This window comes from Alternaria viburni (assembly GCF_023758015.1).
Source record: "Alternaria viburni strain BMP 2772 chromosome Unknown scaffold_21, whole genome shotgun sequence".
Lineage (NCBI taxonomy): Eukaryota > Fungi > Ascomycota > Dothideomycetes > Pleosporales > Pleosporaceae > Alternaria > Alternaria viburni.
This window is the reverse complement of record NW_026055790.1, coordinates 361,610-388,090: the sequence shown is the minus strand read 5'-3', so window position 1 is coordinate 388,090 and position 26,481 is coordinate 361,610. Positions and strand designations below refer to the sequence as shown.

Genomic DNA, 26,481 nt, shown 5'->3' with positions numbered 1-26,481 from the left:
AAAGTGGGGCAGTCAAAGGGGAAGTAGCGAAGGCCTTGGAAGAACTAGACACAACACACAACACAAGACAAAACCGGTATACGAGTAGCGCTGGAGCAATGCTGCGTGCGAGAGGTGAGAGGGGTGTGATGTATTTCGGAAGCAGCAGCAGCGTCATGATCCAACCCCCAGCCTACCCCGCCGATGTACCCAGGTGGCACGGCAGGCACTGCCTATTCGCCCCCCAACTGCGCATAGGTGGTAGAGATCGACCCTGTAACTGTTCTCGTATGTAAATTAACCAGCCTTGCGCCGTCATACACAGCCTGTTCTGCGTCTATTTGCAGCTTTGTCGGCCCCTCACTCTCAGCCACTGACGATTATCGCTACCCGTTCCGTCTGATCATTGACAATACCCCTCCAATCTAGGCATTCTCTTTGCCCCGTATCCTGCAGTGCATCTGCTGTTACTCGCTTCTTTCTATAACTGTTCTTTGTTGATCGCGACCCTCAAGTCGTCTCACGACAGTCTCGTAAGACTTCGCAATGTCGGTTGAAGTGGCCCTGGCAGTCGTCGCGACTGTTGACCTGGCAATAAAGTGAGTGTCTCGCTTTCAATGCAACCTCCTACTAAGACTTATCTCAGATATGGCGAACGCCTTGTCGACCTGTACAATAGCTACCGAAATGCCTCGGACGAGATCAAGGAGCGAGTGCTATTGATGAGGAACAGCTGGTTCCGAATACAAACCCAACTCCGATATCTCGAAAGGATCAAGACCATACAGGGTGAAGAGTTCAAGATCATGCAAGATCAGACGCTCAGAGTGCTGCAGATCAAGTTGGAGGCTGCGGTGGGCGAAGTGCAAAACCTTGAGAAGAAGCGAGACACCGCCACCACCACCGCCACCACCAAAACGGCCGGTGCCACGACGAGAGAGACGAAATATCATAATTGGAAGTATCCTTTCGTCAAGAAGAGCCTCGATGCCGCCATAAGCGAACTGCAAAAGTGGCAGCAGGCTTTTGATCCATCCTGGTATCTGGCCCTGATGATGTCTAACCGGCTGATAGACAATCACTTGCAGGATTTTTTCAAGAGCGATTCTGAGCTGCCACCAGTTGATCGCAATGTCATTTTTTCTGCGATAGGAGTTCGCGAATCACTCAAAGCGGAATCAGGCACCGGAGAGAAGAAGAAGGTGTTTCTACCAGACAACGCGACTTCGGGCTTTGTGCGCACGCCAATCTCATACTCAACGGCATCCTTAGGTCAAACACCAGACAAAAGCCAAACCTTCGTTTTAGACTCCGTCCCAAGTCAACAAGGCATCAAGCCCGACATTCAGGTCGCAGACGTACGCGATCTCGCTCGCAAGCTCAATGGAGCAGACGCGCTTTCATTTGGCCTGCTCAGATGCTTTGGTGTCGCCAAAGTATGTAAAGATCGCAGAACGACCACGGCTTACGATTTCGTGTTCTATATCCCGTCATCGGTGCGATCACCACAGAGTCTCCGCAACATATTGATCGAAGCAAAACCCAACGTTAGTCTCAGCACGCGCTTTCGCCTCGCGCTCCAGCTCGCACGATCTGTTACCTTTGTCCACACTTACAAATTCGTGCACAAAGGCATCAGACCCGAAACAATCATAGTCTTCGATGCCGAGAAGTCCGAGTACACGCACTCATTCTTGGTTGGTTTCGAGAAATTCCGCGCTGCGGACGGAAGAACTGTGATGGCCGGTGACGCCGCCTGGGAGAAGGATCTGTACCGCCACCCGGAGCGACAAGGCTTGAGACCAGAAAGCGAATACACGATGCAGCATGACATATACAGCCTCGGTGTGTGCTTGCTGGAGATAGGCATGTGGCGTACGCTCGTCACATACAGCAGCATGAAAGAAGCAAGTCCGTCGCAACTCTTGCCGCCGCCGGGCTATACGGAGAAGAAGGAAGTGACCAAGGCTGCATCGCTCAAGGAAACGCTCGTCGGACTTGCGCAGCGCGAACTACCCAGCTGCATGGGCGACAAATACACGGATATTGTCGTGACCTGTCTGACATGTTTGGACGAAGACAATCCCGAATTTGGCGACAAGACCCAGTTCCAAGATGAAGACGGCATAACTATCGGGGTGCGCTATATCCAAAAGGTTAGCAACATGACTCTCACGAGATTGAAACGGTACTAATAGCTCGGTCAGATCTTACTTGGACTGAGTAATATCTCAGTCTAGATGACCAGGCAACGCGACCTTGCAGTCACGACAAATACGATTCCAATTTACCGGCAATGATTGGAAAGAGAAATACAGGTACATATACTGTAGCGCAGAATAAGAGGAACGTGACCTATATAAGTACTCCTCTCGTTTGAACCCTGCGAGCTGAAGTAGTATCTCGTGTCGAACGCATAGTCTCTTCGGCACTGCCTTCTCTTCACGTGCTTCGCTGTTTGATCACTCAGTAAATCATCACTACCTCCTAGAAGCCTATCGTCGCAGCCGCTACATGGTATTGCAGTGAACAACAAGACGACGAGCCGCACACATGCTTTCCACGATTTGATGTCCTTTCGCAAACTTACTCACTTTGAACACCCTACGCATCTCGTACGACTTCCGCGATTTTCGCAACCTCCACCACTTAAACGCAACATAAACTCTCGAACCAGTCTTGTCGCCATCACAATAAAAACATCAAAACTAGCACCACCACAGCCCACTACAACCCACCACAACATCACACCATCATACACTACATACGACGGACACAGCACCCCAGTCCCAGGTCCAGAGGACTGCTCAGCCAAATCCCGCTTCTGGTCATTCAGTGATACCGCGATGAGCGTTTCCCCACGACGCATCGCATCACATCGCTGCTCGCAAGCATCACTACCGACATCACAACACCATAGACATCACTCATCCCCACACAATACACAAGATAATTAAGCACATCATAAAACACCTTTTGCACATTGTCTCTCACCATGCGGTGCTTTTCTGCCAAACCATGCGCCCATTGGGTATCATTACTCCATACCCAGTCCATGTCCATGCTAATCCACACCATGCCATGCTTGTTTGAAGAAAAAGAACCCAAGAAACGCCCTCGCTATGCATACAAAATCCTTATATGATACACTTCCTCCTCCTCTTCCTCCAAACTCATTCCTCGACTGCGATCTCCGTGATCGCAGTACTCGTGTGACGCGTGGATGCTGTGTGCGACTGCGGTTCAATAGTGCAGCGTGGGCCATGACAGGGGGACAGAAGGATCAGACGACTAATCCGACAATTCAATAGCATCGTCTTCCGTCGCACCTGGTTTGCCGTTCGCACCGGGATCAGCTGCACCGCCGCCGCCTTCATCACTGCCATTCTCGCTACCTTCATCTTCATCTTCGTCTTCGTCCTCGTCTTCCTCATCAAAAGACTCTGCATCCTCATCTTCTTCGATCTCGTCTTCTTCATCAAGATCAGAGTCCTGGTCGTAATCGAGCAGCTCCTCGTCATCGCCGTCGTGCATCTCGGAGTCTGCGTCTTGGTCTTCTGCGTCTCGGTCGTAGTACTCTTCCTGTTGCTCCTGCTCCTGATGTTGCTGGTAGGGTGCAGCCTGGGAAGGAGTGAACTGAGCTTCGGGATAAGATGATGTAGTGCCGAAGTGGTTGTAAGACTGGACGTCCTCTTCGTTGTCGGTCATGATGGCGTGCTCATCCTGAGCATCGACATCGATGACGTGTGCGCCGTTCATTGATGCAAAATCGCTAGTGAACTGGTCTTGCTTGTAGCTCATCGGCTGGGATGAAGTCTGCTCGACGAAGGAAAGCTGCGTGGGTATCGGTGAGGAGATATTCAGTGGCTCTGTGCTGGCGGGCCGGGTGCTGGCAGGTGATTTGCTGAGACCATTTTCGATTCTGTAGGCGCGAACAGCTTCTGCGCCTTGGCCGTAAAGATGGCGTGGTACGAAGCGGCTTGTGCGTTCCCAGTATGCTGGACGGTTCTTGGTGGATGTGCTAGTGCGGAGGATGCTGCCGTACATCGATGTGCCGTATGTGGACTGTCGGCTCTGAGATGCCGAGAGTCCAAGGTTGGGCACGCTGCGACTCCAGTCGTGTTGGACATTTGACGAAGTGGCCGCGGGAGATGCAAGACCCCTAGCCCGTGCGATGAGCTGGCTGGCATTTGCATCGAATGATCCTGATCGATACGACTTGCCTGGGGCGAAAGAAGGAGGCGGCATCTCAGCCCTTGAATCTGCCAGCGTCCGTCGGGCCCTTGCGATGAGATCGTTCGTTGAATCGTTGAATGAAGACCGTCCACTAAACGACATCGCGCCGTTGAAGGAGTGAGACGGTGATGTCGTGGATGTTGACTGCCTAAAGGACTCCTTGATGGCATCAGCACGAGCGCGCTGTTCTTCGAGCATAGTTCTCGGTGCTGACTGCTCATGTTGCTCCGGTGCAGGCGACGCTGGTGACAACTTGGGTCGCTTGGGCTCGATGAGCTTGGGCTTCTCTTCGTCTGATGAACCAAAGTCGAAGCTGCGCTTCCGGTGCTTGCTCGGGTCGATGCCCATAGCGCGCAACCTGAACCAGTCCGTCTCGGTCCGGTCTACTGGTGCATTCGCAACGGCTTGCTGGTATGCCTGGGAGTATGCGGTGATTGATGTGCTGGCGTTGCTTGTGCTCTTGTCAAACGTAGACTCAGGAGATGGGTTGTTGACCGGCACCGATTTGGCAGAGTTCACACCATTCGTCTCCGAGCTCTGAGCCTGGTGTCGCTGTTGCGTTCGCTTGGCGCGCCGAGAATTCGAAGGTTGCTGAGACACCGATCGCCCCTCTGGTGGTACTATTGCTGTCGTCTTACCGTTCGATGTTGTCGGCTGTACCGGTGCAGGCGCGTCTGCCGGTTCTTCGTCTGGTCCGGCCTCCGCCTTTGCCCGCTGCTCTTTCAGTCGCTTCCTCCTCTCTCGTGCCTTCTGCAATTTCTTCTTCTTTTGCACCGCCAACATCATCTTGGCCAAGCCTGCCCGCTTCAACTCATCTAGATATCTCTTATGCTTCTGATCTACCATCGCCACTCTCCTCTCCATCTCTACAGTGATTGCAGCTTCCTTCGCTAAATTCATAGCAGCGTTTTCGACGAACTGCATCAGCAATCCCTCCTGGGGGTGGAACATAACATCCGCCGTGAGCGCATGCAATGCCGAGTCCTTCTCTCGTATTCGTGTTTGCCGTGCTTCCTCCTCTCGTGCTTGACGGAATCTCGCCTGTCGAGCCAACTCTTCTTGCTGCTCGCGTGCCTTACGCTCTCGATCAGCCTGTTCTTGCCGTTGTCGCGCAGCCGCAGCTTCCGCAGCCTCGGCCTCACGCTTCTGCTCTGCTTCCTTCGCTTGCTTTGCTCGTTGGGCTTCCTGTACACGTTGGCGTGCTTCGTCCAGTTTCCGTTGCTTCTCAGCTGCCTCCTTCTCTGCCTTCTGTGCTTCATCTTCTTGTGGAGAAGTATCCGTCGGAGGCGGTGTTCCTGATGGGGTGAAGGACTGTTGTGGGGTTTCTTGCGAGGGTGTAGCGTTGAACGAAGACCCAGTAAAGTTGAAAGCAGGAGCTGCCTTGGGTGTAGTCGTAGCCGCGGCGTTGTTCTTCAAGAAAGGACTTACGGTAGTCGGTGTAGTCGTAGACGGAAGCTCTTCGCCCCAATGGAATCCTTTCTGGAATTCAGCTTCAGCTTTCACTTGATCAGGTGAGTATGATGCTATTGGGTTGAAGAGGTTCGCTGGAGCTTGAGGTGTCGTAGACTGAGGCTGCGCGGTGTTGTTCTTCAGGAAAGGATTGGCGGGAGTCGGTGTGCTGGTTGGCTCGGACTTCGCAGCATTGTTGAACTTCAAGAAAGGATTTGCAGCAGTCTGTGGCGTCGTAGATTCCGATTGCGCAGTGTTGTTCTTCAGGAAAGGGTTTGATGATGGCGCAGTCGGTGTTGACTGGAATGAGTTGGTGTCCTTGCGCAGGAATGGATTGGCCTTCGCGTCCGCCGGCTGTCCAAACTGAATGCTATTCTTGGAAGGATCGAATAGGCCAGGCTGGACGGCTTTCGCGAATGGATTTGGAGTTGTCGTGGAATTGCCATTCGGCTGAAAGGGAGATGCGGTCGCGTTGAAGCCGAAGCCACCAGCAGATGGTGTTGCGTCGGAAGGTTGCTGTTTGAAGACACTGGTGGTCTCTGGAATGAACAATGACGTCTGGTCTTCCATCTGTTGAGCTTGCGTAGCAGACAGCCCGCCCTTCTTGGCTTCCTTCACAGTCATGCCTGCGATGACAGTCGACAAGGGACGACCACATCGCTTGGCTTCGACGATAGTTGCGGAGAAGAATTGAGGCTTGATGTCAGCCTTGGCGAGGACATTCGCTTTCCTGTCGTAGTGCTTCTGTTTGATATCCATAAAGCGCTGTCCTGCCTCGTTGAATTCGAAGACAAAACCGTGCGCCTCGCAAAACTCAACGGCCTCGTCTTCAGTGTCCATGCCGAGTACTTCTCTCAGCCGGTCGGTTGTCCAGAATTCGACGGAAACTTGATGCCTGTAGAGACCGACTCGGTAGCAACGCCAGACTACATCCAGTGCAACGTGACGGACCCTGTTGAAGGATATAGCGGCCGCACATGCCATTAGATATGATACCCGCGGCGACTTGATCAACTCCCAAAACCGCTTCCAATTCGACTGGCATTGTACCCAGTTGTCGTAATTCCTGTGAATGAGGATGGACTTGAGGAGACGGAAGATCTCGAGAGCGGTCTGAACGCGCGGGTTGTTTCGCAGGTCGCTAGGAAGACGATGGAGTTCGTTCTCTAGCTGGGTGTTGGCGTAGATGGGAGCGAGAATCAGTCGATATGCCCAAAACTCGGCCTCGCATTCTGAGATGATGTTGGCGCGTCGGTTGTCGGCGTATCGCTCCTTCAGTGAAATGAGGGTCTGATTCAGCTGCTCGACGTCTTGTTGATGCGAGTAATCGTCCTTGGTACTCCGCGCCATATGGTGAGCCGAAAGCATGTAGAAGCGGGCGCTGTACTCGAGCGAGGTGAGTAGTACGGCGATGTCGGCCCTGTTCTCGATACGTTGTGTGCGGAGGTCCTTTCGAACGGCTCGTGTGCGGTCCCAAAGCCATGAGTGGAGGAACTGGAAATCGTCTTCGTCTAGGCGGCCATACAGGTACTTGAGGGTTTTCTGCGGATATTAAATCACGATCATGTAGAGAGTTCCGCTAACTTACCAAGCAGGTGGCTGGCGACCGAATCTCTGAGACCAGCTCTACGTCCATGCCTGCCGCTGACCGCGCGTATGCCTTGACCATGCGCGACTCATCTGCGATGCGCTGGCTACGGGAGGGTAGGTGTTGGGTCTCGGGTGTACATTCGGGGGCCTTGACGTCCAGTTCGACTATGCGACGCACGCGCTCGTATTCCGGGCACATTTCCTGGCAAAGACCGTACAGCTTGACGGAGTCGATCAGGCGCATCTGGCCTTCAGGGTTCATGAGACCATCGCGGACGAACTTCTCGCGGATCTTGGGGCGCTCCGCTTTGATCTGTGCCTGTCAGTATTGACTAAAAGACAAGATATCTGTAGTCCTTACGTGTTGCAGTCGCTTCTGGTATTCGTGGGGCGCGAAGGAAGGCGCAGAATTCCCGCCGAACGGATTCGAAGTGGAAGCGTTCCTATAGGTATCGAGTTAGAATAGGCCGCGAGCGGCGATGGAGGCCCTCGTCTAGTATAGATCGCGACGGCGGCGGTGGTGTAGTATGCATCCTGGTGATGGCGCCCTCGGTCCGCCCGCGCCCTGTGCTAACGTCAGAGGGTGTGTCGACTTACGAATTGCCGGAGTCGTTCTTCTGGCGTCCCTGCCCGCCCTTATATAGACCTTGCGCCGGTCGCTCTTCGTTCTGCGCATTGTTCCTGCCGCGTGCGCGATTCGCATTCGAGTTGTTGCCGCCTTTGGGACCGCGCCCTCGATCGCCTCCACCGGCGCCTCTCCCACCTCGCGGTGTCGCCATAGTCGCGACTCTATCACGAGCGTGTTAGTGCGCGATCAGCCAGGGTCAATGGCGAATGCGACAGTGAGGTTCCGGGTGCGGCGAGAAATCGGTAGTCGGGTCGGTTGCGCTGGTGGCCGAGTCGGGTTGAGTGCGACTGGCGGGCGCTGCGAGAAAGCATCAAAGGCCCATCCGTGTCGCGAACAAGAGAGCCACGGATGAGCTCAGAGCCCGGGTCTGTGACGCGGTCCTAGCGCCTTGGCAGACGACGTGTGGCTGGTGCCCGAGTCGCCGCGTCCACTTTCACCCTTGCTTGCAACATCAACAGCTCAATTCACTCATAACATCACGCTTAGCCTTCAGAAGCTAGTAGATTCGATATCTTGATTGATATCTAACATATCCGAAATGCGTAACTATCGACGTGCGATACTTACATGTCTTTTCTCCCCGTATTTACCTCTACGTGGGTTTGACCGCCTCGCCTCCGCAATACTGGCGGTCACCCATCTCCATCCACTTCTTGAAAGACCAGCTACCCCCCAGGTTTTATACAACGCCTTTCAGCAAGAACAGTCCCAAACATAGGCAATCCGTTCCCTATCCAATTACTTCCTCCACTAAACAGCCATGAACTTTTGTATCAGCGTCATTGCAATGCAGTCGTGGGCGGCGTGACGTCGTATGGGGTATATTGCAAGACATGGACCATGTAGAATGCAAAATCAAGAAAATGCACCAAAGCATATTCCAGCGAGTGTGCCGAGGCATCCAGCATGGGAGGTGCCCAGTCGCTGTGCTGGAACGGAGCTTGACAAATGCGATATGATAGAAGATGAGTAATGAGATCGTCGCAATCGTGAGTCGTTCCGAAGAAAGAAAAACATAAAGATGAACCGAAACGGATTGGAGCATGTAAGCAAGACGAAATAATGCACGCTAAGTCGCAGGCGATTAATGATGAGAGCCTTCCGACTCACAGCTGATGCTGGACAAGTGCGGTAGGCCGTCGAAGAACGACGGGACGAACATGTCATACTCGTAAGGATATCCGGTATTGCTGTTAAAGGCGGTACTCTCGTCTTGGTGGTGGTACGGTGTGTCGAACATGGTGAATGGCTGGTGGTATGCTGATGCAGACACTGGCACTACGTTGTTCGAGCCAGGAACCTGTCGTGACTGCGGTACATGGTGGTAGCCCGAACGACTAGTACAATACTGCATTGGCTGGCTGCATTGCAAGTCGCTCTGACCGCGGGTTTGGTTGTGAAACGGGGTGTGGTTGGCCACCTTGATATCTAGGTCCATGTCCTCATCTAGATGAAGAGAGTGCATCGACTGACCAAAAGAGGTGTTGGGTGTCGTAGTAGAGCTGCATGGATGCATGTGTTGTGGTTGGGATATCGCCGGTCCTCGAATGGGAGCTTGCGCTTGCTGTTGGGATGTTTGAGGTCGCCGAGCTTTCTCCTCCCGTGGCAGGTGCGACTCAGTCGCGGTGTTGTCAACCTCGGTCTCGTTGCCAGATACATCGGCGTCAGGCTCTATTCTCGGAGGTGGAGTAGCCCTGGCCCGTCGGAAGCGCTTCCTAGGCACGGGTTGCTGGCGTGGCGGTCTCGTCAATGGCTGCCAAGTCACATGCGTCCCTCTACGGGGGTCCTGGTTGTGTTTGCCTTCGAAGAGGTTGTAGTTGAAGATGTGGTCTTCGTATAATTGCGCAATGTCGAAGAGGTTCGGTAGAATCTCGGATAGGGCTCGGCCTTGCATCCGCTCACTGAATCTGGATCCTTTCGACGAGGAGAACTGGTCTGGCGGCGTGGTCTCAACGGCATACTGCGCGGCGTGTTTGAGCTTGGCGACCCATGGACTTCTACGCTTGGCCTCGTCGATTTTGCGGTGCTGAAGCATGAGATCGACTGCAAGTTTCAAAAGGCCTAGGAAAATTAGCTGTAACTCACGTTCGGAGACGAATATGATGACTTACCCGCCTTGTCTAGATGTGAAGGCTCTTCGTAGGGCACATCGTGGGGCCACCAAGGTGGGGTGCATTCAGAGGGCTGCTCCTTAGGCAGCTTCTTGTGGTAGGGCCCGTACAGGCTGAGACGCTTAGGCTCCAGTTGCTTGACCCAAGCCGTGACGATGGGCCGCACTGGCTTCATAGTGAGCTCGTCGAGTCTTCGGTGGAAGAAGCCCATCAACGGTTTGACATCGCCAATGTAGAAGGTGTAAGACTTCTGTGTTGCCACAGGGACATCTCTGTCGTCGTACTGCTCGTCGTCTCCATCCTCGCTGAAGTTCTGAGCTGCGCCTTGACGCGGTTCTCCTGCGCGCGACCGAGTCCTCTTCCGGCTCTTGGGTTGACCATCTCCCGACGTAGCTGGGCCTGTTAGCGGGGGCGCACACAGAGCAGGCATTTGATCTTACCCGGTACCTGAACCACGGCAGACTGGTAGACTGGCGTGGGGATGGCTTTAGGCGGATCTGCCAGACGGGCTACTCCCTGCGACTTTGCTGGGCCGTTGCATAGGTGTTCGAAGCCGGGGATGGGCCTAAAGACGCGTTCCTCTCGGCCCTCAGGCGAGATGACCTTCCAGCAGCCGATAGGTGTAGGGACGGCAACGGGCTCCTCTGGTTCGTCCTTCTTGACGGTGGCTTCGACAGCGTGCGAGGATGTTGCCTGGAGAAGTCAGCATATGTGCTCATCGCTATTGCCGTCTATGATGCCACGCGCCTGCCGGGTCCGGTTATTTGGGCCAAGGCGGCCGCTAATCGTCGCGCCAGCGGCTCATGTGGAGGGAGGACCCGAAACCTTATCTATAGTGCCCCCGAACGCAAAAAGAAACCGTACTCACCGACGACTGCTCCTTCACATCACCAGCGTGAACCATCGCCCATGCGTTTTCCCCAAATCGGTCTACCGCCATGGCGCCGCCATCGTCCTTCCGTATTGGTCGCCGGTCCTTCGCGTGAGGAGCCAATGGGTCCACAGCCCGGAACATCGCCATCGGTAGCTATGGAGCTGCAGCTAGCGAATCCCGCGAACTGATCGATGGATCGCCTTTGTGTCGTATGGGCGAATTTTTCCGTCTTATGGCGCCCGAGGAAAGCTCGAAAGTACGAACAGGCTACGCATCGGTCAGTTAGCATCTTATACTCTACAGGAGCCATGACCCTGGAGCGACCGAATGAGGCAGTATTGCTTGACGAAATGACCAAGATCATCTACATAGACTAGTCGAGTACAGTTTTGGAGTGCGCACACTTCGCTTAACCTATTGCGCTGGCAGTGCTTACCTGAAAGAGCAAGTTCTAGAGGAACCCCAGTCTTTGGATGAACGCAAGATGCCCCTCTTCCGCTGCAGATCCGAGATAAGCCAGAGCTGGATGCCGAGCTGGATGCCAACGAAAAGCCTCTGCTATATCCAACAGCAATGGGAGGTACGACTCGTCACGGGCCTTAACCTACAGCAACGAGACTTGGATAAGGTGGCTAGCCGAAAAAGGCTGTGTGCGGAATCGGAGGAGGGTGGCACACAAGCCTGACCGGTCTTCCGAAGATTGTGTGCCAATGATGCAAACCTAAAAAAGAGCCACGGTTCCAAGGATAAAATGCAAATACAAGAACGTGATACTGACAGCAACAATAGGACCGAATGTATTGACCGGGCTCTCAGGTTATAAAGCAGGCCTTATTCTGCTATGACAACTGAGCCCTGCACTGTTCGACTCCTATCTACTGCACGTAACCTCACAGAATCCACTTGGCGACGACAACACCCCGGCATTTCAGCAAACGAGAGAAGACATCGCATGATCTGGCCACCCCGCGGATGTCGACTCGAGGGCTACCGCAGGTGTTAAGGGATTGAGGCCTCATCAGGCCTTTGCATCTGAATTGGGCTTGCGGAGACGTCTTGTGCATGACTCCCGCTTCCCCGTCCGCACCTGCCTTCACTCTCAGTCGACACGATGCCGAAAAGATGACGAGTGTTAGGCGCGAACAGGGGTCGATTGTCTCCACAAGGATGTATACACACTAGCGCTAAAGCATGCTGCATAACGGACACGGGGTCGTGCCGTGGGATTCCATCATGCAAATCAGCAAATCGTATCTGGAGGCCTCGAATCTCCGATGAGTGGTTCCATGGGAGATCTGTTGGGCATCGAACACCTGCACACTGCCATCGTCACTGTGGCAGATACCGAAATCAACATCCGATTATATATTGGATGTGGACGTGTCAGGACGCAGTACCCCACCTTCCACCTTTACACATCCCACGTGAGGAAGTACGCTAGCACACACTTCGACGATGGCGCTTTTCGGAAGACCAGGGATGGCTAGACCTCGCCGTTCTGTGGGTTTCGTTGATCCTCGGGATCGTCCTTGCTCGCCAACCTCGCTTACCGCATTTCCGCCAGCCATCGGATGGGGCGGAGGGGCAGTGGAGGTTGAGACAACCTTCCCGCATCCCCGAACCAAAGATACATAGCCGCTCGAGCAGCCAAAGGGTCTTTGACTACCGATTTCTACGTCCAGTTTAACGCCATGGCCAGACTGGTCTAAACGAGATACAAAGAAATCCTTCACAGATCCCGTTACGATGTCGCTCAGGCCCGCACCGCACATCCGCTTACCAGGCTGTTGGCGTGAGATTGAGTTCAGTCTGACTCAGTATCTGATCGATCTAGCTGTAAGAACGCCCAGAACAAGTTAGACAAAAACGTCCCATCTCGCTACTGCGTGCGCACTGGAACAATACTGAACAAATATTCCTGCACATCGCCGCGACATGCAACTCCCCTTCCTGCTGTTCTACCCCCAATTTTCCACCACTGACCTAACTCACCGCCAATAGCCTTCCAGGTCTAAACAAGTCAACCTCTAGCAGATCAAATCGTATCGACACACCCAAACCAGACCCAGACTTCCCTCTCTCTCCCGAGCGCCACACCGCCCTCGCACTAGTAAAGCGGAGATAACGTGTCACCCCGTTGCACAACGTAGTTCTAATACGGCAACGGGCCGCTGGGCTAAACTAAACGCACACTATCTGCATGCAAGTCTACACCCGTTGTATGCACCACCCACGTCCAGCTTCCGTTTCCGCACCGTCCACCCAGTAACATGCACCAATCCCCTCCTTCTTCGCTTCTTGTTAGTGATGTTAGGCTCCGGCATATATGCGCCACCCGCAAGAAGCGGAAGGTGGTGAACCGCGTTTAGTCGTCCACGGCTGTCGTGTCACATACGCTCACCTCGCAACTTGGGCTGGGGGACGGGGCCCTCGTGTAAGCAGGGGCGTAGGCGGCGGGTGGATGTCGCTTCGAGCCCGTTTTTCGCGTCGAGTTACGAAGTTAGATAAATGGCCGTGCAGAGGCTGTCAATGCGTGCGTGACGCCGGAAAGTAGTTTCGTATCGAAGGCGCAGGGGTAGCGGGACTGGAGCCGGGTGAGCTTCTGGAACGTGGAGTGGTGGTGCTGCATGGCATTCACCGCTAAGTCAAGGTACACAGCGATGATGGAGGTGTAAAATTGGGGTTGGATGGTGAAACGTTTGCTTCCGAAGCTTGAGCGTCAGAACGCTGATACTGGATGGTGATTGATACGGAGACGTAGGTATGATGCAAGATACTAACGCAGTGTGTGGGCTCGCCAAGTGAACAATCACATGGTTCTGATCGCCGAGGTCAGAGTGCGGTTTCTGTAGCCGCGCCCAACGGCTTTTGCTTCCAGCTACTCCTAGAGACTAGACTTGGTGGAATGGCGCTGCAATATGTAGACCGCGATATATTCTAGACTTCTCACGTCACATGTTCATTTCACTGTTCCTCAGGAGGTTGTAGTGATGCATTGCCATATCTGTCTGATGATGTCCATAGAGAATTCATGCCCACTGAAAACCAGCATCTCGATAACCATGTCTTGCCACTGCCAACCTATCATCTTGGCTCGGAGGCAAGAAAGTCAGAAGCAAATGCACGTTAAACCCAGTATTAAAATTTTATGCACGTTTCCACTTCAACTTCATCAACCACCTGCGAGTAAACCGCGAAACTACTTTTCTCGCCTCCCCTCCACTGTCGCTGAAAGTTTTCCGCTCACCACAACGCCACGCCATGCTATGAAAACGGTGCAACTCCAACGTATCTATTCTGGAAACGTCCCCAAAAAGACTAATGTGTCAACACTCTCCACACACCTCTTCTATCTTTGTCAGTCACTTCCCCCTTACGACTGACTCATATCCAACGCATTCAACAACCCCGCCTCCTTCACCAACTCGTAGAACAGCCCCTTCCGTCTGACCAACTCCGCCGGGCTATCAAACTCCTTGACCTCGCCCTTGTCCAGCACGATGATCCTGTCCGAGTCCAAAATGGTGTTGATGCGATGCGCGATAGTGATGATTGTGCGGTTGTTGAACATGCTGGTGCGGAGCGTGGTTTGCAGCATAGCGTCGGTTTCGACGTCGACGGCGGCGGTGGCTTCGTCCAGGACGAGGATGTTGGAGGGAGTTAGGAGGGCGCGTGCGAGGGAGACGAGTTGGCGTTGACCGGAGGAGAGGTTGGAGCCGCCTTCGTTGATGGTGGCGTCGAGTTTGCCGGGCATGGAGGAGATGTGGTCTTTCAGGCGGGCGTGGTCTATGACAATGGTTAGTTGCATGTTGGGTGAGATGGGTTGGAGCGGACTTACCCAGTACACTCCAGAGCTCGGTGTCGTCGTGAACATGGCCTGGATCGAGGTTGTCGCGAACGGTACCTTCGAAGAGCGCTGCATCTTGTGGGATGATGGCCAAGCGCCTGCGGAGATCGAGTAGACCAATAGTGCTGGTGTTAAGGTTGTCGATGCTTACATTACCCTCCGCAGGCTCGATGATGCGGAAAAGTGCAAGGGTGAGTGAACTCTTGCCAGCGCCTGTTCGCCCGACGACACCAATCTTCTCCTTTGGCTTGATGGAGAGGTTGACGTTCTTCAGCACCAAGTCAAGACCAGGCCGATATCGGGTGCTATAGTTGTCGAATGTGACAGCGCCCTGGGACGGCCAGCTGATTGGTGGCCGGTTCTTGGAAATGATCTCAGGCGCCTCACTGGGTAGCGCGGCATACTCAAGCACACGTTCCACAGAAACGATGTTGGTCTCCACTTCAACAGTCTGGCGAACGATCCAGTTGAGACTTTGAGTGATCTGAAGCGCATACGACATGGCCAGACCCACCGTACCAGCCGTTAAGCCGCTGTGGCTAGCGACGGACACGATGGCGAGACCCGCAGCAGCCAAGATGATGACTGAGCCAAGGAATTCTAGGCGAACAGCCAGCCATCGGTTGGCGCTAATGGAAGGGTAGTATGCACGCAGATTGGCATCGACACGCCACTCATTCTCCATCTCGAAACGCTTCTGCTGGTTGTACGCGCGGATTGTGCTCATGCCGCTGAGACTCTCCTGGAAGTGGGCGTAGATTGGACTGCGGCTAACGCTGTCGAGGCGCTTGAGCTCCCGTGATGTGCGCAGGTAATATCGCTGGATGTAAAGGTAGAGTGCGCCGAGCGGCAGGATAAGCGCAACGAAAGCCGGGGTCGACCACGAAATGACGACAAGGGTGAAGCCAGCTGCATCGGTCAGTCAGTCAAGTGTTACACAAAACGGGTTGAGTGTGGGGTGGCTGCATACCTCGGGCGGAATTGACGAAGAGCATGTTGAACGTTCGGCTAGAGGCACATGTTAGAAAGCCACCGGCAGACGATTCAAAGAGATGAACTCACGCTAGAACTTCGTCGACTCGGTAGATGTCACTGTCAAATAAGTTAGCCAGTGTCGGTGAAGTAAAAATATGGGTCCAGGGTCATGCTCGGCGAGGCAGTGGGCGACGGTTAGACTGGTTAAGACGACCTCCACCACCGCCTTTCCGCCTCCCCCACTCACTCGTGTTCGGCGAGGAAGTGGGCGAACAGGTCAAACATGCTCGGCGAGGAGAGTGCATGAACAAGGTATCGGCAGACGTGGACCGGACCGCGGCAATGACTTACCTCGAAAATCGATTGAGTATGCGTCCTGCAGGTGTAGTCTCAAAGAAGCTCATTGGCGAGCGGAAGATGGCAAACGCCATCCGCTCGTGTAGCTTCCTGCTAGCTTCGATGGAGCAGAAAATCCAGAGGATCAACGTCTGCACCACGACCAGGGCAGCAGATCCCACGCCAAACGCAAAGTAGATGCCGATGTATTTCCCCACATGAGGGTTCCCGCCGTAATGCTGGTTGATCTCTGACCAATGCTTGAGCCACACGCTTGCGCCTGCATGATGTTAGCGTCAACCTCAAAAGACGAAAAAGTGACGAGCCAATAGCGTGCTACTCGAAGGCCAAGGACCACGTAGAAGCATTCAAGGCTGTGCGACTTACCGATTGATGATGTTTGAGCACCCAAAAGGAGCATCAGATAGATGGCGACAGCTGCAAGATTGCTGGTCTTTGCATATTCGCCGTAAACGGACCATTTGACCTTGCCTTGCTCAGAGAATTCCTTGGTCTGCTTGCTCTTGAGCCCGCCGCCCTCTTCATCGTTCATCTTGCCGCGAGGTCCCTTGAAACTGGCAGTGCTGGCTCGGCGAAGAGTCTGGAAGCTCGACTTGCGGCCCGTACCGCCTCCGACCCTCAAAGGAGCGAGAGTTGCGCCACCCTCCTGGGCGGCCTCAGCTTCGGCTTGATCTTCCTCGTCGTCTTCGCCAGTGGGACTACCACCGTAGACGGTAGAATCTTCATCGCTCATGATGCTGTCGGATGTGCGAGTGCTGTCGTCTTCTCCCTGATCTTCGTTCTGAGATGTCTTGATAAGCTGAGCGATTTCACCCTTCATGGCCATTAGTTGTCCGTAGCTGCCTCTCTCGAGAATCTTTCCTTCGCGCAGTAGCAGGATCATGTCGGCTTCCATCAGAACAGGGATGGAGTTAGTTGCTAGAATTCTGGTCTTGCCAGCAAGTAAACCCTTGGGCCCGAGTACGTTGTCGATGAGATGACGTCCAACGTGCTGGTCAACAGCGGATAGACAGTCATCGAGAAGATAGATGTCTGCACGCGCATAAACCGCACGAGCGAGAGTAAGACGAGCCTTTTGACCACCTGAGAGTGAGATACCTCGTTCGCCAACTTCGGTCTGATCGCCATCGGGAAGGGAGCCAAAGTCGTCTCGTAGTGCACAGGCGTTAACAGTCTTCTCGTAGAACTGGGGATCCCAGCGGTGACCAAATACGATGTTCTCGCGAACAGAAGCGTTCATGACCCAAGCTGACTGTGGAACATAGGCAGTCTTTCCGCGAAGAACGACCTCTCCGTGTATCTTCCACAGATCACCGAGAACTGCTTGAAGAAGCGATGATTTGCCTGCACCGACACGACCGACAATACACGCGAGGTCTCCCTTGTGCGCGGTGAAGTTGATGTCATGGAGAGCACGGCGCTCAGCGTTCTTATCCCAAGTGAAGCTAGCATCGCGGATGCGCACCGACTCGTCGCCATTCTCAGTCACAGCGTCTTCGCGAATAACGGCATCCTCCTGCAACTCATCGGCAGTCAGGTAGCCAGTAATACGGCCAACAGCTACACTAGCCTCAACAATGGCGGTGATAACCATAGGGAGGATGGCGAGTGGGAAAGTGAGGAGGTTGAAGAGCGTAAGAGCAGGGAAGACAATGTCAGTTGTCAAAGCACGGTTCTGCGTCCAGACGAAAACACCGAAAGTTGAGCAAGACACCAAGAACGGAGTTGTAGACCATGTGAATGTGGAGAAGGCCTGGGTCGCGCCAATCTTGCGCAAGGTCTTGAGTTCCTGGTCGTTTCGGATGGTGTTCAGGCGGTTGGCAAAGGCAGTCGTCCAAGCGTAGAGCTTGATCGACTTCATGTTGTTGAGAATCTCAGAAATCAGTTTGGTACGCGAATCCTTGTTCTTCATCTGTTCCTTCTGCAGGGTCTTCATCCACCGTGCAATCACACCGTTGATGGGAATCATGACGAACATGGCGGCAACACCTGCGAAACAACTGACACCAAGCAATTGATACAACGATAGCATGCACAGGATGATTTGGAAGGGAGCAGACCACAGTTGTTGTCCGTATTGCGCTAGATCCTGGAGACGCTGTGTATCCACGGCCATGTAGTTGACGATATCACCAGTTGACTTGGACGCGCGACCCTCGTTGGATAGACGGGTGGACTTGGAGTAGATGGCAGCCGTGAGCGAAGACTTGATACGCATGCCGGTCTCGAAAGAGCGCTGGAAGTATTGGTGGAGGCAGGCGGTCTGGGAAACGGACACGGCGAACATGGCAAGCGCGATAGCCGCACCACGAATGAGAGGCTGGGGCTCTCCGGGGTAGTTGGCGCGGTACGAATCGACGAAAGTGATCAGAAGCCTCAGCAACTGGGGCTGAGCGAAGTTCAGGACGTCGCTTATGGTCTTGATGGCAGCGCCGCGGAAGTAAGGACCGCCGAATGAGCGGAACATCGCCAGCCACAACGAAGGGCGCTTCTTCTCCATCTCGTATTTCCACGCATCCTCAAATGTCTGCGAGGTGTGTCGGGTGGTGTCGCGCTTTCGCAGGTTCCACAGGCTGTCCTGGGTGAGGAAAGTCTTGTATCCTTGCTTCATCATCGGCGTCATCCAGCCAAATGTCAAGACAGAAAAGACGTCTGCGTATTCGTATGGACATTCATCGTCATCCCCAAGCATGTCGTAGTCGCTCATGCGCTTCGGGACCAGCCATTCCAGAATGAATGAGAGCCCAGCCAATCCAACACTAGCGCAGAAGACTGCGAAGTATGCCACATGTTCGCGATGTACCTGCTGGGAGACGAGGGAGCGGAGCTTGACGGCGTAGGCGATGAGCAGAAAGAGCCAGTAGAAGAGGACCACGCCGTTGGCATTTCGCGACCGCCAGTGTTCGATGTATTGGATGTGGAATATGAACCCGAGAGAGACGACGGTGATTATCGATGTCCAGAAACGGAAGTCACCGGCCCATACGTCCTTGTAGTATTCGATTTGGAGGGCTGCCTGGACTGCTGTGGTGGCGATGAGGGCGCCGAGTGACGTCTGGTGGCGCAAATTGTTAGCTACTACTCAATCTAACACCTAGATGAACCCATAGTCTCGAACATACCAGCTTCGCGTAAAAGTGCCAATTGCGCTTCACAGGCTGCGGTGGGCATTTCCTGTAGAGATACCACAACGCGCCTACTCCGCCCACGATTCCAAACGCCCCGACCACCGCTATCCACACGTCCAAGAAGCACGGAGTGAAGTCATATCGTATCGGGCTGATTGGGCCCCAGCCCTCGCTATTACCGCATAATGGCTGGCGGTGGTGCTTCGAGGCCGTCAGATAGCCGTGCGCGAGCGGGATGCTGGGGAGAAAGGGCGTCTGTTGTTGGCCCTGCATCGATCGGATGGTGCTTGTGATTGCCGGGGCTCTGATTATCGCAGAGTCTGGGCAGATCAGGACGTCGAAGGCGGCGAGAAGGTGTTTAGGCGGTTGCGACGCGAGGGCACTTTTGACATGAGAGCTCGGGCCGTCGGTATGATATAATCATTGCTGCTTACTAGCCCTACTCCCGATAACGCCGCGAGCTACCCAACCGACTAACCTCCAGTATGTGGTAATAGACCATGCCACCATACCGATGATCCGAATGAACGCAGCGTAGTCGAGCATACACCAGAGTACAGCATGAAGGCTGTGTGGCTGCCTCGTGGACCATGGGCGCATGCGACACTGCCGAAAACGTCGCGAACCGATGGGCCGGTCTTTGTCCGATCACCATCCCGGCGAACAGGTTCGCAGCTGCCTCCCAAGATCAGGACACCAGATCACGTGCGCCACCATCTCGAATTGCGCGCAACGTCAACTCATCGTCGCATCGATTTTTGATGCTCATTGCCGCTCACAGACAACGGTTGTAGTACTGGCGGTGTGGTGGGAAAAAGAAAGGTGGCGGGACGCGTGCTGCCTACCTGGATACCCAACGGCTTCCGCTTCGCAACCACTTCATCACCAACAACCCAAGCGAGCCTTGAATCTAAGAGATGGAAATATTGAAAAGCTATAGCCAGCGAATGAGGCATTCGTCGAAGTACGAATTATACTTTCCACGCGCCTCGCTGACTACACCCGAACCTGTATCCAAGATACCACCGTCTCAGAGTCTCAAAGCCAACAGTCGTCTATAACATAACATCTGGCAGCTAGTAGCAGCAACGAATGAAGATGCGTGCAGATGGCACCGCTGATATGTCCAGATCAGTTCCTTGGTCCCGCCGACAAAGGCCCACTTAGCTCCAACGCATGCATGTCAAACTCAGCACCCGCTAAACACCAAGGCCCCACGACCCACAACCCCGGCTTGGAACACGATACATCGCTGGTAGGTTCGCTTTTGGTGTTCCTGTCTTGTTCGTTGCGTGGTCGACTGTCAACTGGGAATATATCACCCAACAGCCACCCTTTCTTCCACATACGACCATAGGACCATGAGAATTAGGCTTCCCGTCCGCTCAGCCATATACAAGCATTGTACCGGCGGATTAGTAGTTAGGTGGGTGACCACTAGCGAATCCCCGCTGTTGTATGTTTTTGCACTTTTTTGCCCTGGCTTCGACAAGCCAGAGGCGACCTAGAGGGCGAGCCAACCATCCAGGAGCATGACAGCTAGTCTCTACTACTCTTCGAGAGCGTTGGCACTTGTTCACAACAAGGCCGTTCCAATTCCAATAGCTCTCACGTCGTTCCTCTCAACCTTATCATAGCGGTATCGTAGGCAGCCGCAACCCCTCAATCTACTGCAATCCTTTTGCTTCAATATCTGTCTCAAAGCAACCCACAAGGTCGAGGAGGATTTCAGAGCTCTACTGAGCCCATGCCTTTTACCTTATCATGTTCAAACTCGCGAAGTCGCTTTTTCGAAGGCAACCATGGCCCCAACTCAAGTTTCCGACATCTGGGTTCGAAGTCGTCAGTGACGCGGTATCGTTTGAGGAAGAACAGCTTGAAGAGTTTCACAGGGGCGTCTACTACCCTGTCAACATAGGAGATGTCTTCGCGTCAAAGTACCAAGTAGTAGGCAAACTTGGTTTCGGTGTCACGTCCACTGTCTGGCTGGCCCGTGATCTACAGCAAGTTAGCATTCGGCCATTATGCTAGCTACCTATACTGACATCAACCAGCCGCCATGCCTACACGACCTTGAAAGTCTTCACACGAGAGAGCATGAACGAGGATGAGTACGACATGTACAATGTCCTAAGCAAAGGCAATGCTTCGCATCCAGGATACAAACACGTCCGGACAGCCCTCGATTTGTTTAACATACCCCGACAAGGTGGCGATCATCGATGTCTCGTTCAGAAACCAATGTGGGATAGCTTTAAGGACCTCTTGAACAGGAACCCTACGCACCGTTTCACGGATGAGCTGCTACGAGCTGGATTGTCGCAGGTGTTCCTCGCCCTCGACTACCTTCACACGGAAGCCAAGGTCATACATACAGGTACGGTCTACCTAACACATGTCTGTCCACAATCCTGTTAACAAGAACGTAGACATAAAAGCCGACAACATCCTCACAGAAATCGAAGATCAAGACATCTTGAAAGCCTTTGTCCACGCCGAAATGACATCTCCCTCGCCTCGAAAGGTCGTCGATGGCAAGCCAATCTACGCGACACGCCAATTCGGATTACCCAAAGAATACGGTCGTGTTGTCCTTGGAGACTTCGGCTCTGCAGTCCGTGGCGACAAGCCCCAGATTCACGATGCGCAACCAGACGTCTACCGCTGTCCAGAGGTGATGCTGAAGACAGAATGGGGTTATTCTGCTGACATCTGGAACGTGGGAGCGATGGTATGTAGCGTCTCAAGCTTGAGGACTGCGAAACTAGACATTGACCGAGGTGCACACAGATTTGGGATATATACGAGGACAAACACCTCTTCCACGGCATTGACCCAATCGAAAAGCGATACCTGACTAGAGCCCATCTCGCAGAAGTAGTCGCGATGCTGGGTCCGCCGCCGATGGATCTGCTAGAGAGAGGAGCGCGGAGTAAAGAGTTCTTCGATGGTGAAGGGAATTGGATAGCCGAGATAGACATACCGCGAGGCTTGACTTTGGAGGGATCGGAAGAGAATCTAGATGGAGAGAAGAAAGAGAATTTTCTGCGGTTTGTGAGGTGCATGTTGCAGTGGAGGCCTGAGGATCGGTGGACCGCGAAGGAGTTGCTTGGGCATCCTTGGATGAGAGGCAACTAACTCACTCCAGATCGACACATCTCATCAAAGCCGGCAGCCAAGCTCATGTGTTTCGCTGGAGATTCCATGACCTGACCGTGTTGCCATCCATGCTGGTGTAATCTTAGAGACTCCGAGAAGCGCTCCGTCTGTAATTTAGTTGTTGAGTCCGGCCGTGCGTTGAGCCGAAACCGCTGTCAGCATATGTCAATAACAAAAGCTTTCGATCAAAGATCACGAAGTAAGGCGAGAAGGAAGGTGGTGTATGGATGAACATTATCATTTCCAATTCCATCAGTCTATAAACAAGAAGCTATGCAAACGCTCAAATGCGATGTAAATATGTACAATATCGAACGATCTCCACCAGCTCAGCATCTAAGAAGAGTAGAGGCACTTGTAGGTGGTCTCCTCCTTGAGGGCCTTCATGGTGAAGGGAGTGCATCCCTCAGAGCCAGCAGGCTTGTCAACACCAGAGAGCCAGATCTTCCAGCCACCGCCGACAGCGCCGGGGCAAGCCTGGAAGCCAACATCGCCGGAAAGACCACCAGCAGCGAAGACAAGGTCACCGTCGTCGTTGATCTTGAAGGGGCCGCGCTCCTGGTTCTTGCCAATGGGCTGGACACCAGTGGAGTAGCGGACGTTGCCCTGGCCCATGCCGCTGCGGTCGACGTAGAGCTGGAGAGGGGGGTTGAAGGTGTAGATGTAGACGCTGCCGGTCTCCTCGTCGAGCGAGAAGGAGGCGTAGTTGATGCCGTTGGTGACGTTCTCGCGGTCGCCGTTGACGGCGCAGGTCTTGTTGTTCTCCGAGGGAGTGTTGATGAGGAGGCTGCCGTTGGCGGCCTGGACGTTGCCGTACTGGATGGGAGTGGCAGAGCGGAGGGACATCAGACGGAAGATGTCGCCGGCCTCGGGGCGAGGGAAGACGGACGCCTGGGGAAGGGCGGAGGAGATAGCGGCCATGGAGGCGATGGCGGCGGCGGCGGTGAACTTCATGTTGAAGGTTTGGAGGTGTTGTTGAAGTGTGGGAGTGGTAGTTGTGTTGATTAAGTATTAGTGTAGAGTTGATGAGTTGATGGTTGGATGAAGGGCTATTGAGAGCAGCATCCCATCTCTCTTATATCCAAATGCAATCTCGTATTTCCTCCCCTCGTCGTACATCATGCCTGTCCTCAACGAGGCTGAAGGGTGTCCACACTCGGCGCCGACGACCAAAGCGCAACGCTATGACTTCATCCAGTCGGGTAATTATCGTATCCCCAGTTTTCGTGACCCTGCAATGGCAAGCACCGGCTGTGGCGCGCCCCCCTCCCATGACCGTCTAGAAGGTTTTGGGCGGAAATGACGCATAATTGCCACGGCATAGGCCCGAAGCCCTTGGCAGGTAGCCGAAAGAGGGAAAGCGCAGCCCCTTGTCGATTTCTGATTGGTGGCGGCCTCGGCCGGCATGCGCTCGAAATAGACACAGCAATGTCGTCTCCAGAATACATTCATGCCGAGGATATGCCCTTGGAAACTAACGGTGTAGACAGTCGCATTGAGAGACACATGTGGTCGCCTCCAGTCGAATACGATGGAAGATCGCAAGGCGATGTTACTTTCGCTCGTAAAGGTGGGTTTCAGCAGCTGCTGGTAGTATTGCTGTAGTGCTTGGACGAACGTTTCGAGAACATCGTCAATGCAAAATCTTGAAAGCCCGGCATCGTACCGGCGTATTTCGTACTTGGGTGGGTAGGCACTGGGGCATCCCCGCTGTTGACTGTTTACGCTCTTTTTTTAGTACTTGGATCGGTTCTCGGAGGAAGAAGCGTCATCGAACGCCTCCTCTTGTCTTCCGCGCTCGAGCCTGAATGGTCTTCTCGTGAGGACCCTCATAAGGTACACTGGGAGGTGGACATTCGGTAACGGTGGTTGTCATCCAAATTCCTTCCTCCGCACTGCTTCGATCAAGACCTAGACACCGGATTCCCTCGCTATGTTTAGCTCCGCGCTTTGAGCTTTTGGTTTGGCTTCGCATTAGGTGAATGTTATAGTCTACGTGTCTCTCGAAGAAGCAGGGCTATTCGTACACTCCGTCACTCCATCCCACCAGAGCTGCACTCTAGCCAGAGTCTTCTTGCCGAGAGACATCTTCATCGTACATGGAACACCTCCTCTGATCCGCCCCGAGCGTTGTGTAACTGCACCACCTCGCCGTCCATAATGCCATGTACGTACGCCGCACCAAGTAACCAATAATCGTCGCCTTTCTTTCGCATGATGAAGGGCCATCTGCCTCCTCTTAGGACTACAACCACATCCCCGGGTTGCATGCAACGAGGTCCTATACCTACGCGTCCAGCCCCGGTAACGAAGAAACGGCGGTCTAAGCAATAGTCTACGCGAGAATCGTCGTAGATCGACCGAGTCACTGCCAGATCAAAGCCGTTCTTGATCCCTATGCCACCAGCGGCTCCAGCGTTCTCGCACACAGTCAAGCTCTTGAAATATTCTACAAGAACATGCAGATCGCTCGACTGTGCGCGCATTCCATGGTAGGTGCTGCCAGCCACAAGAGTAAAGGTAGTGGCTAGAAAGAGCTCTTCCTGACTCGGGATGTTGCAATGGCGTAAGACTATGCCCTTGACGGAGATCAGCCACTCGTGGAAATCTTCGTAAGTCTCCCACGTACTTCTAAGGCATGAAGCGGTCGTTTGATATATTTCATCGACCGCTAATCCTTCGAGGAGCAGCACTTCTTCGCCAAACGAAACATCCTCAAGTAAAGATGGCGCCTCCAGACCGCCACTAGCATTGAAATGATTAGGTAGCAACACAGCGTCCCAAGCTTCTCGTTGCAGGTCTGCGCGAATGGCCCATGTCGGAAACGATTGGGGATCGTTCAACACATCGAAGTCGTGATCGATCATGTTAAAAGGGGACAGACCACCTCCTTGACACAAGGCATACCGTGTAGCATCGCGCAATACGCTAGAAAGCGGTTTCGTGTAGTCGACCTTAAGTAATGCCGCTTGGCTGTTTTCTAAGGATGTGTCTTTGTCCAGTAACCCCAGAATGGCGAAGATGCTGTCTTTTGGCTCACTCTTTTCGGATTGCCGGATGGTCATGAACATAGTGGCTAGATGTCCACGCGTCGATACCCAACGAGAGTGGGGGTAGAGGATTTTGAACATCTCAGAGGCACAGCGCAAGCCAACGCCATTGCCAAAACTATCAGGGATGAATAGATATCTGTACATGAGCCATCCTGCAGCTCGTACTGTATCGAGAAGATCCAAAGTATAAGTGCCCCAATAGCAGGTATTGGATGATGCAAGGACCGCTTCTTGAAGCACCCACAGACGTCTATAACCGCTGAATTCAACTCGACGTGAAATAGTGGGCGTGCAGTCTTACCTGAACCAGTGGTGACTGAAAAGGGCTTCAAGAGCTTCGAAGTCAATACTCGCGCTGAACGGTTCATTTGAGATTGACCAGCTGCCCGTTTCGAGATTGCTCATGGTTTCCCACGCTAGGGTGAAGTCTGCAGTCTCGGCGCGCATGTCGTCCATAACGTCCTCGAGAGCCTTGATACCTCTGACAGCCATGTCTTTGTGGTCTTCGCCAAGGTAAACAAGATTTTGCTTCGCGGTGCTGTAGACAGTTGCCATGAAAGCTACTTGTGCACTACGTTCTGTCATCGATGACTGATCGATACATATGGCATCGATCCAGAGTACTCGCGGTCTGTCCCTGAGTCGCATGCGCCTGACTGCGGCCTCCGAACTTGCCGGCACCTCTACCAGATGCCCATTGAGCTTTATAGTGGACGGGTCCCGATGAGGTCCCCAGCAATATGATATCGTCTCGTAGCATGGCACGGGATGATCAAGGAGCGAAATGCGTTCCAAGGTACACTCGAGGATCTCATCGCCACTCGCGGCAGCGACCTCGAGGACGCGTATCTCTCCGTAGGACAAGGGTAGAGCTTCATAGGGCGACGGGGAGCTGGACGTGGGGTGCGATGACATGGCTGCGGTCCTGACAACGATTGCATGAATGTGCGCTCATGCGAAGATAGGGGAGACCTCGGGATGCTGTAGCAAGAATGTAGGCTGAGAGGTCGCAGGTCTCTTTAGCCTGACCGACCAGGCTGAAGATGGAATGCGCGGATGACACTCCAATCGGAAGGCCGAAGCTCTTGGCTACTT

The 26,481-nt window shown here is 53.7% G+C and overlaps 7 protein-coding genes across 7 annotated transcripts; 2 read left to right on the top strand and 5 right to left on the bottom strand.

The window, feature by feature from the left end:
- Positions 1 to 525: 525 nt before the first annotated feature.
- On the top strand, positions 526 to 2,219 carry J4E79_008703 (uncharacterized protein; the record flags this gene model as incomplete). Its single annotated transcript, XM_049357558.1, has 3 exons — positions 526 to 578; positions 626 to 2,135; positions 2,187 to 2,219. The coding sequence occupies 3 exons, from the start codon at positions 526 to 528 to the stop codon at positions 2,217 to 2,219; spliced, it is 1,596 nt and encodes a 531-aa protein (XP_049208029.1).
- A 1,051-nt stretch (positions 2,220 to 3,270) lies between these two features.
- Positions 3,271 to 8,033, bottom strand: J4E79_008702 (uncharacterized protein; the record flags this gene model as incomplete). The annotated part of the gene is made up of 4 exons (XM_049357557.1): positions 3,271 to 7,206; positions 7,253 to 7,567; positions 7,616 to 7,697; positions 7,852 to 8,033. The coding sequence occupies 4 exons, from the start codon at positions 8,031 to 8,033 to the stop codon at positions 3,271 to 3,273; spliced, it is 4,515 nt and encodes a 1,504-aa protein (XP_049208028.1).
- A 933-nt stretch (positions 8,034 to 8,966) lies between these two features.
- On the bottom strand, positions 8,967 to 11,014 carry J4E79_008701 (uncharacterized protein; the record flags this gene model as incomplete). Its single annotated transcript, XM_049357556.1, has 4 exons — positions 8,967 to 9,943; positions 9,994 to 10,386; positions 10,434 to 10,686; positions 10,862 to 11,014. The coding sequence occupies 4 exons, from the start codon at positions 11,012 to 11,014 to the stop codon at positions 8,967 to 8,969; spliced, it is 1,776 nt and encodes a 591-aa protein (XP_049208027.1).
- A 3,226-nt stretch (positions 11,015 to 14,240) lies between these two features.
- J4E79_008700 (uncharacterized protein) lies at positions 14,241 to 19,447 on the bottom strand (the record flags this gene model as incomplete). The annotated part of the gene is made up of 7 exons (XM_049357555.1): positions 14,241 to 14,653; positions 14,706 to 15,623; positions 15,685 to 15,722; positions 15,777 to 15,806; positions 16,041 to 16,305; positions 16,413 to 19,101; positions 19,169 to 19,447. The coding sequence occupies 7 exons, from the start codon at positions 19,445 to 19,447 to the stop codon at positions 14,241 to 14,243; spliced, it is 4,632 nt and encodes a 1,543-aa protein (XP_049208026.1).
- A 1,491-nt stretch (positions 19,448 to 20,938) lies between these two features.
- Positions 20,939 to 22,312, top strand: J4E79_008699 (uncharacterized protein; the record flags this gene model as incomplete). The annotated part of the gene is made up of 4 exons (XM_049357554.1): positions 20,939 to 21,177; positions 21,229 to 21,551; positions 21,604 to 21,905; positions 21,965 to 22,312. 4 exons carry the CDS (start codon positions 20,939 to 20,941, stop codon positions 22,310 to 22,312), a joined length of 1,212 nt encoding a protein of 403 aa, XP_049208025.1.
- A 357-nt stretch (positions 22,313 to 22,669) lies between these two features.
- Positions 22,670 to 23,287, bottom strand: J4E79_008698 (uncharacterized protein; the record flags this gene model as incomplete). The annotated part of the gene is made up of 1 exon (XM_049357553.1): positions 22,670 to 23,287. One exon carries the CDS (start codon positions 23,285 to 23,287, stop codon positions 22,670 to 22,672), a length of 618 nt encoding a protein of 205 aa, XP_049208024.1.
- A 1,136-nt stretch (positions 23,288 to 24,423) lies between these two features.
- J4E79_008697 (uncharacterized protein) lies at positions 24,424 to 26,301 on the bottom strand (the record flags this gene model as incomplete). Its single annotated transcript, XM_049357552.1, has 2 exons — positions 24,424 to 25,501; positions 25,688 to 26,301. 2 exons carry the CDS (start codon positions 26,299 to 26,301, stop codon positions 24,424 to 24,426), a joined length of 1,692 nt encoding a protein of 563 aa, XP_049208023.1.
- Between the last annotated feature and the right edge of the window lie 180 nt (positions 26,302 to 26,481).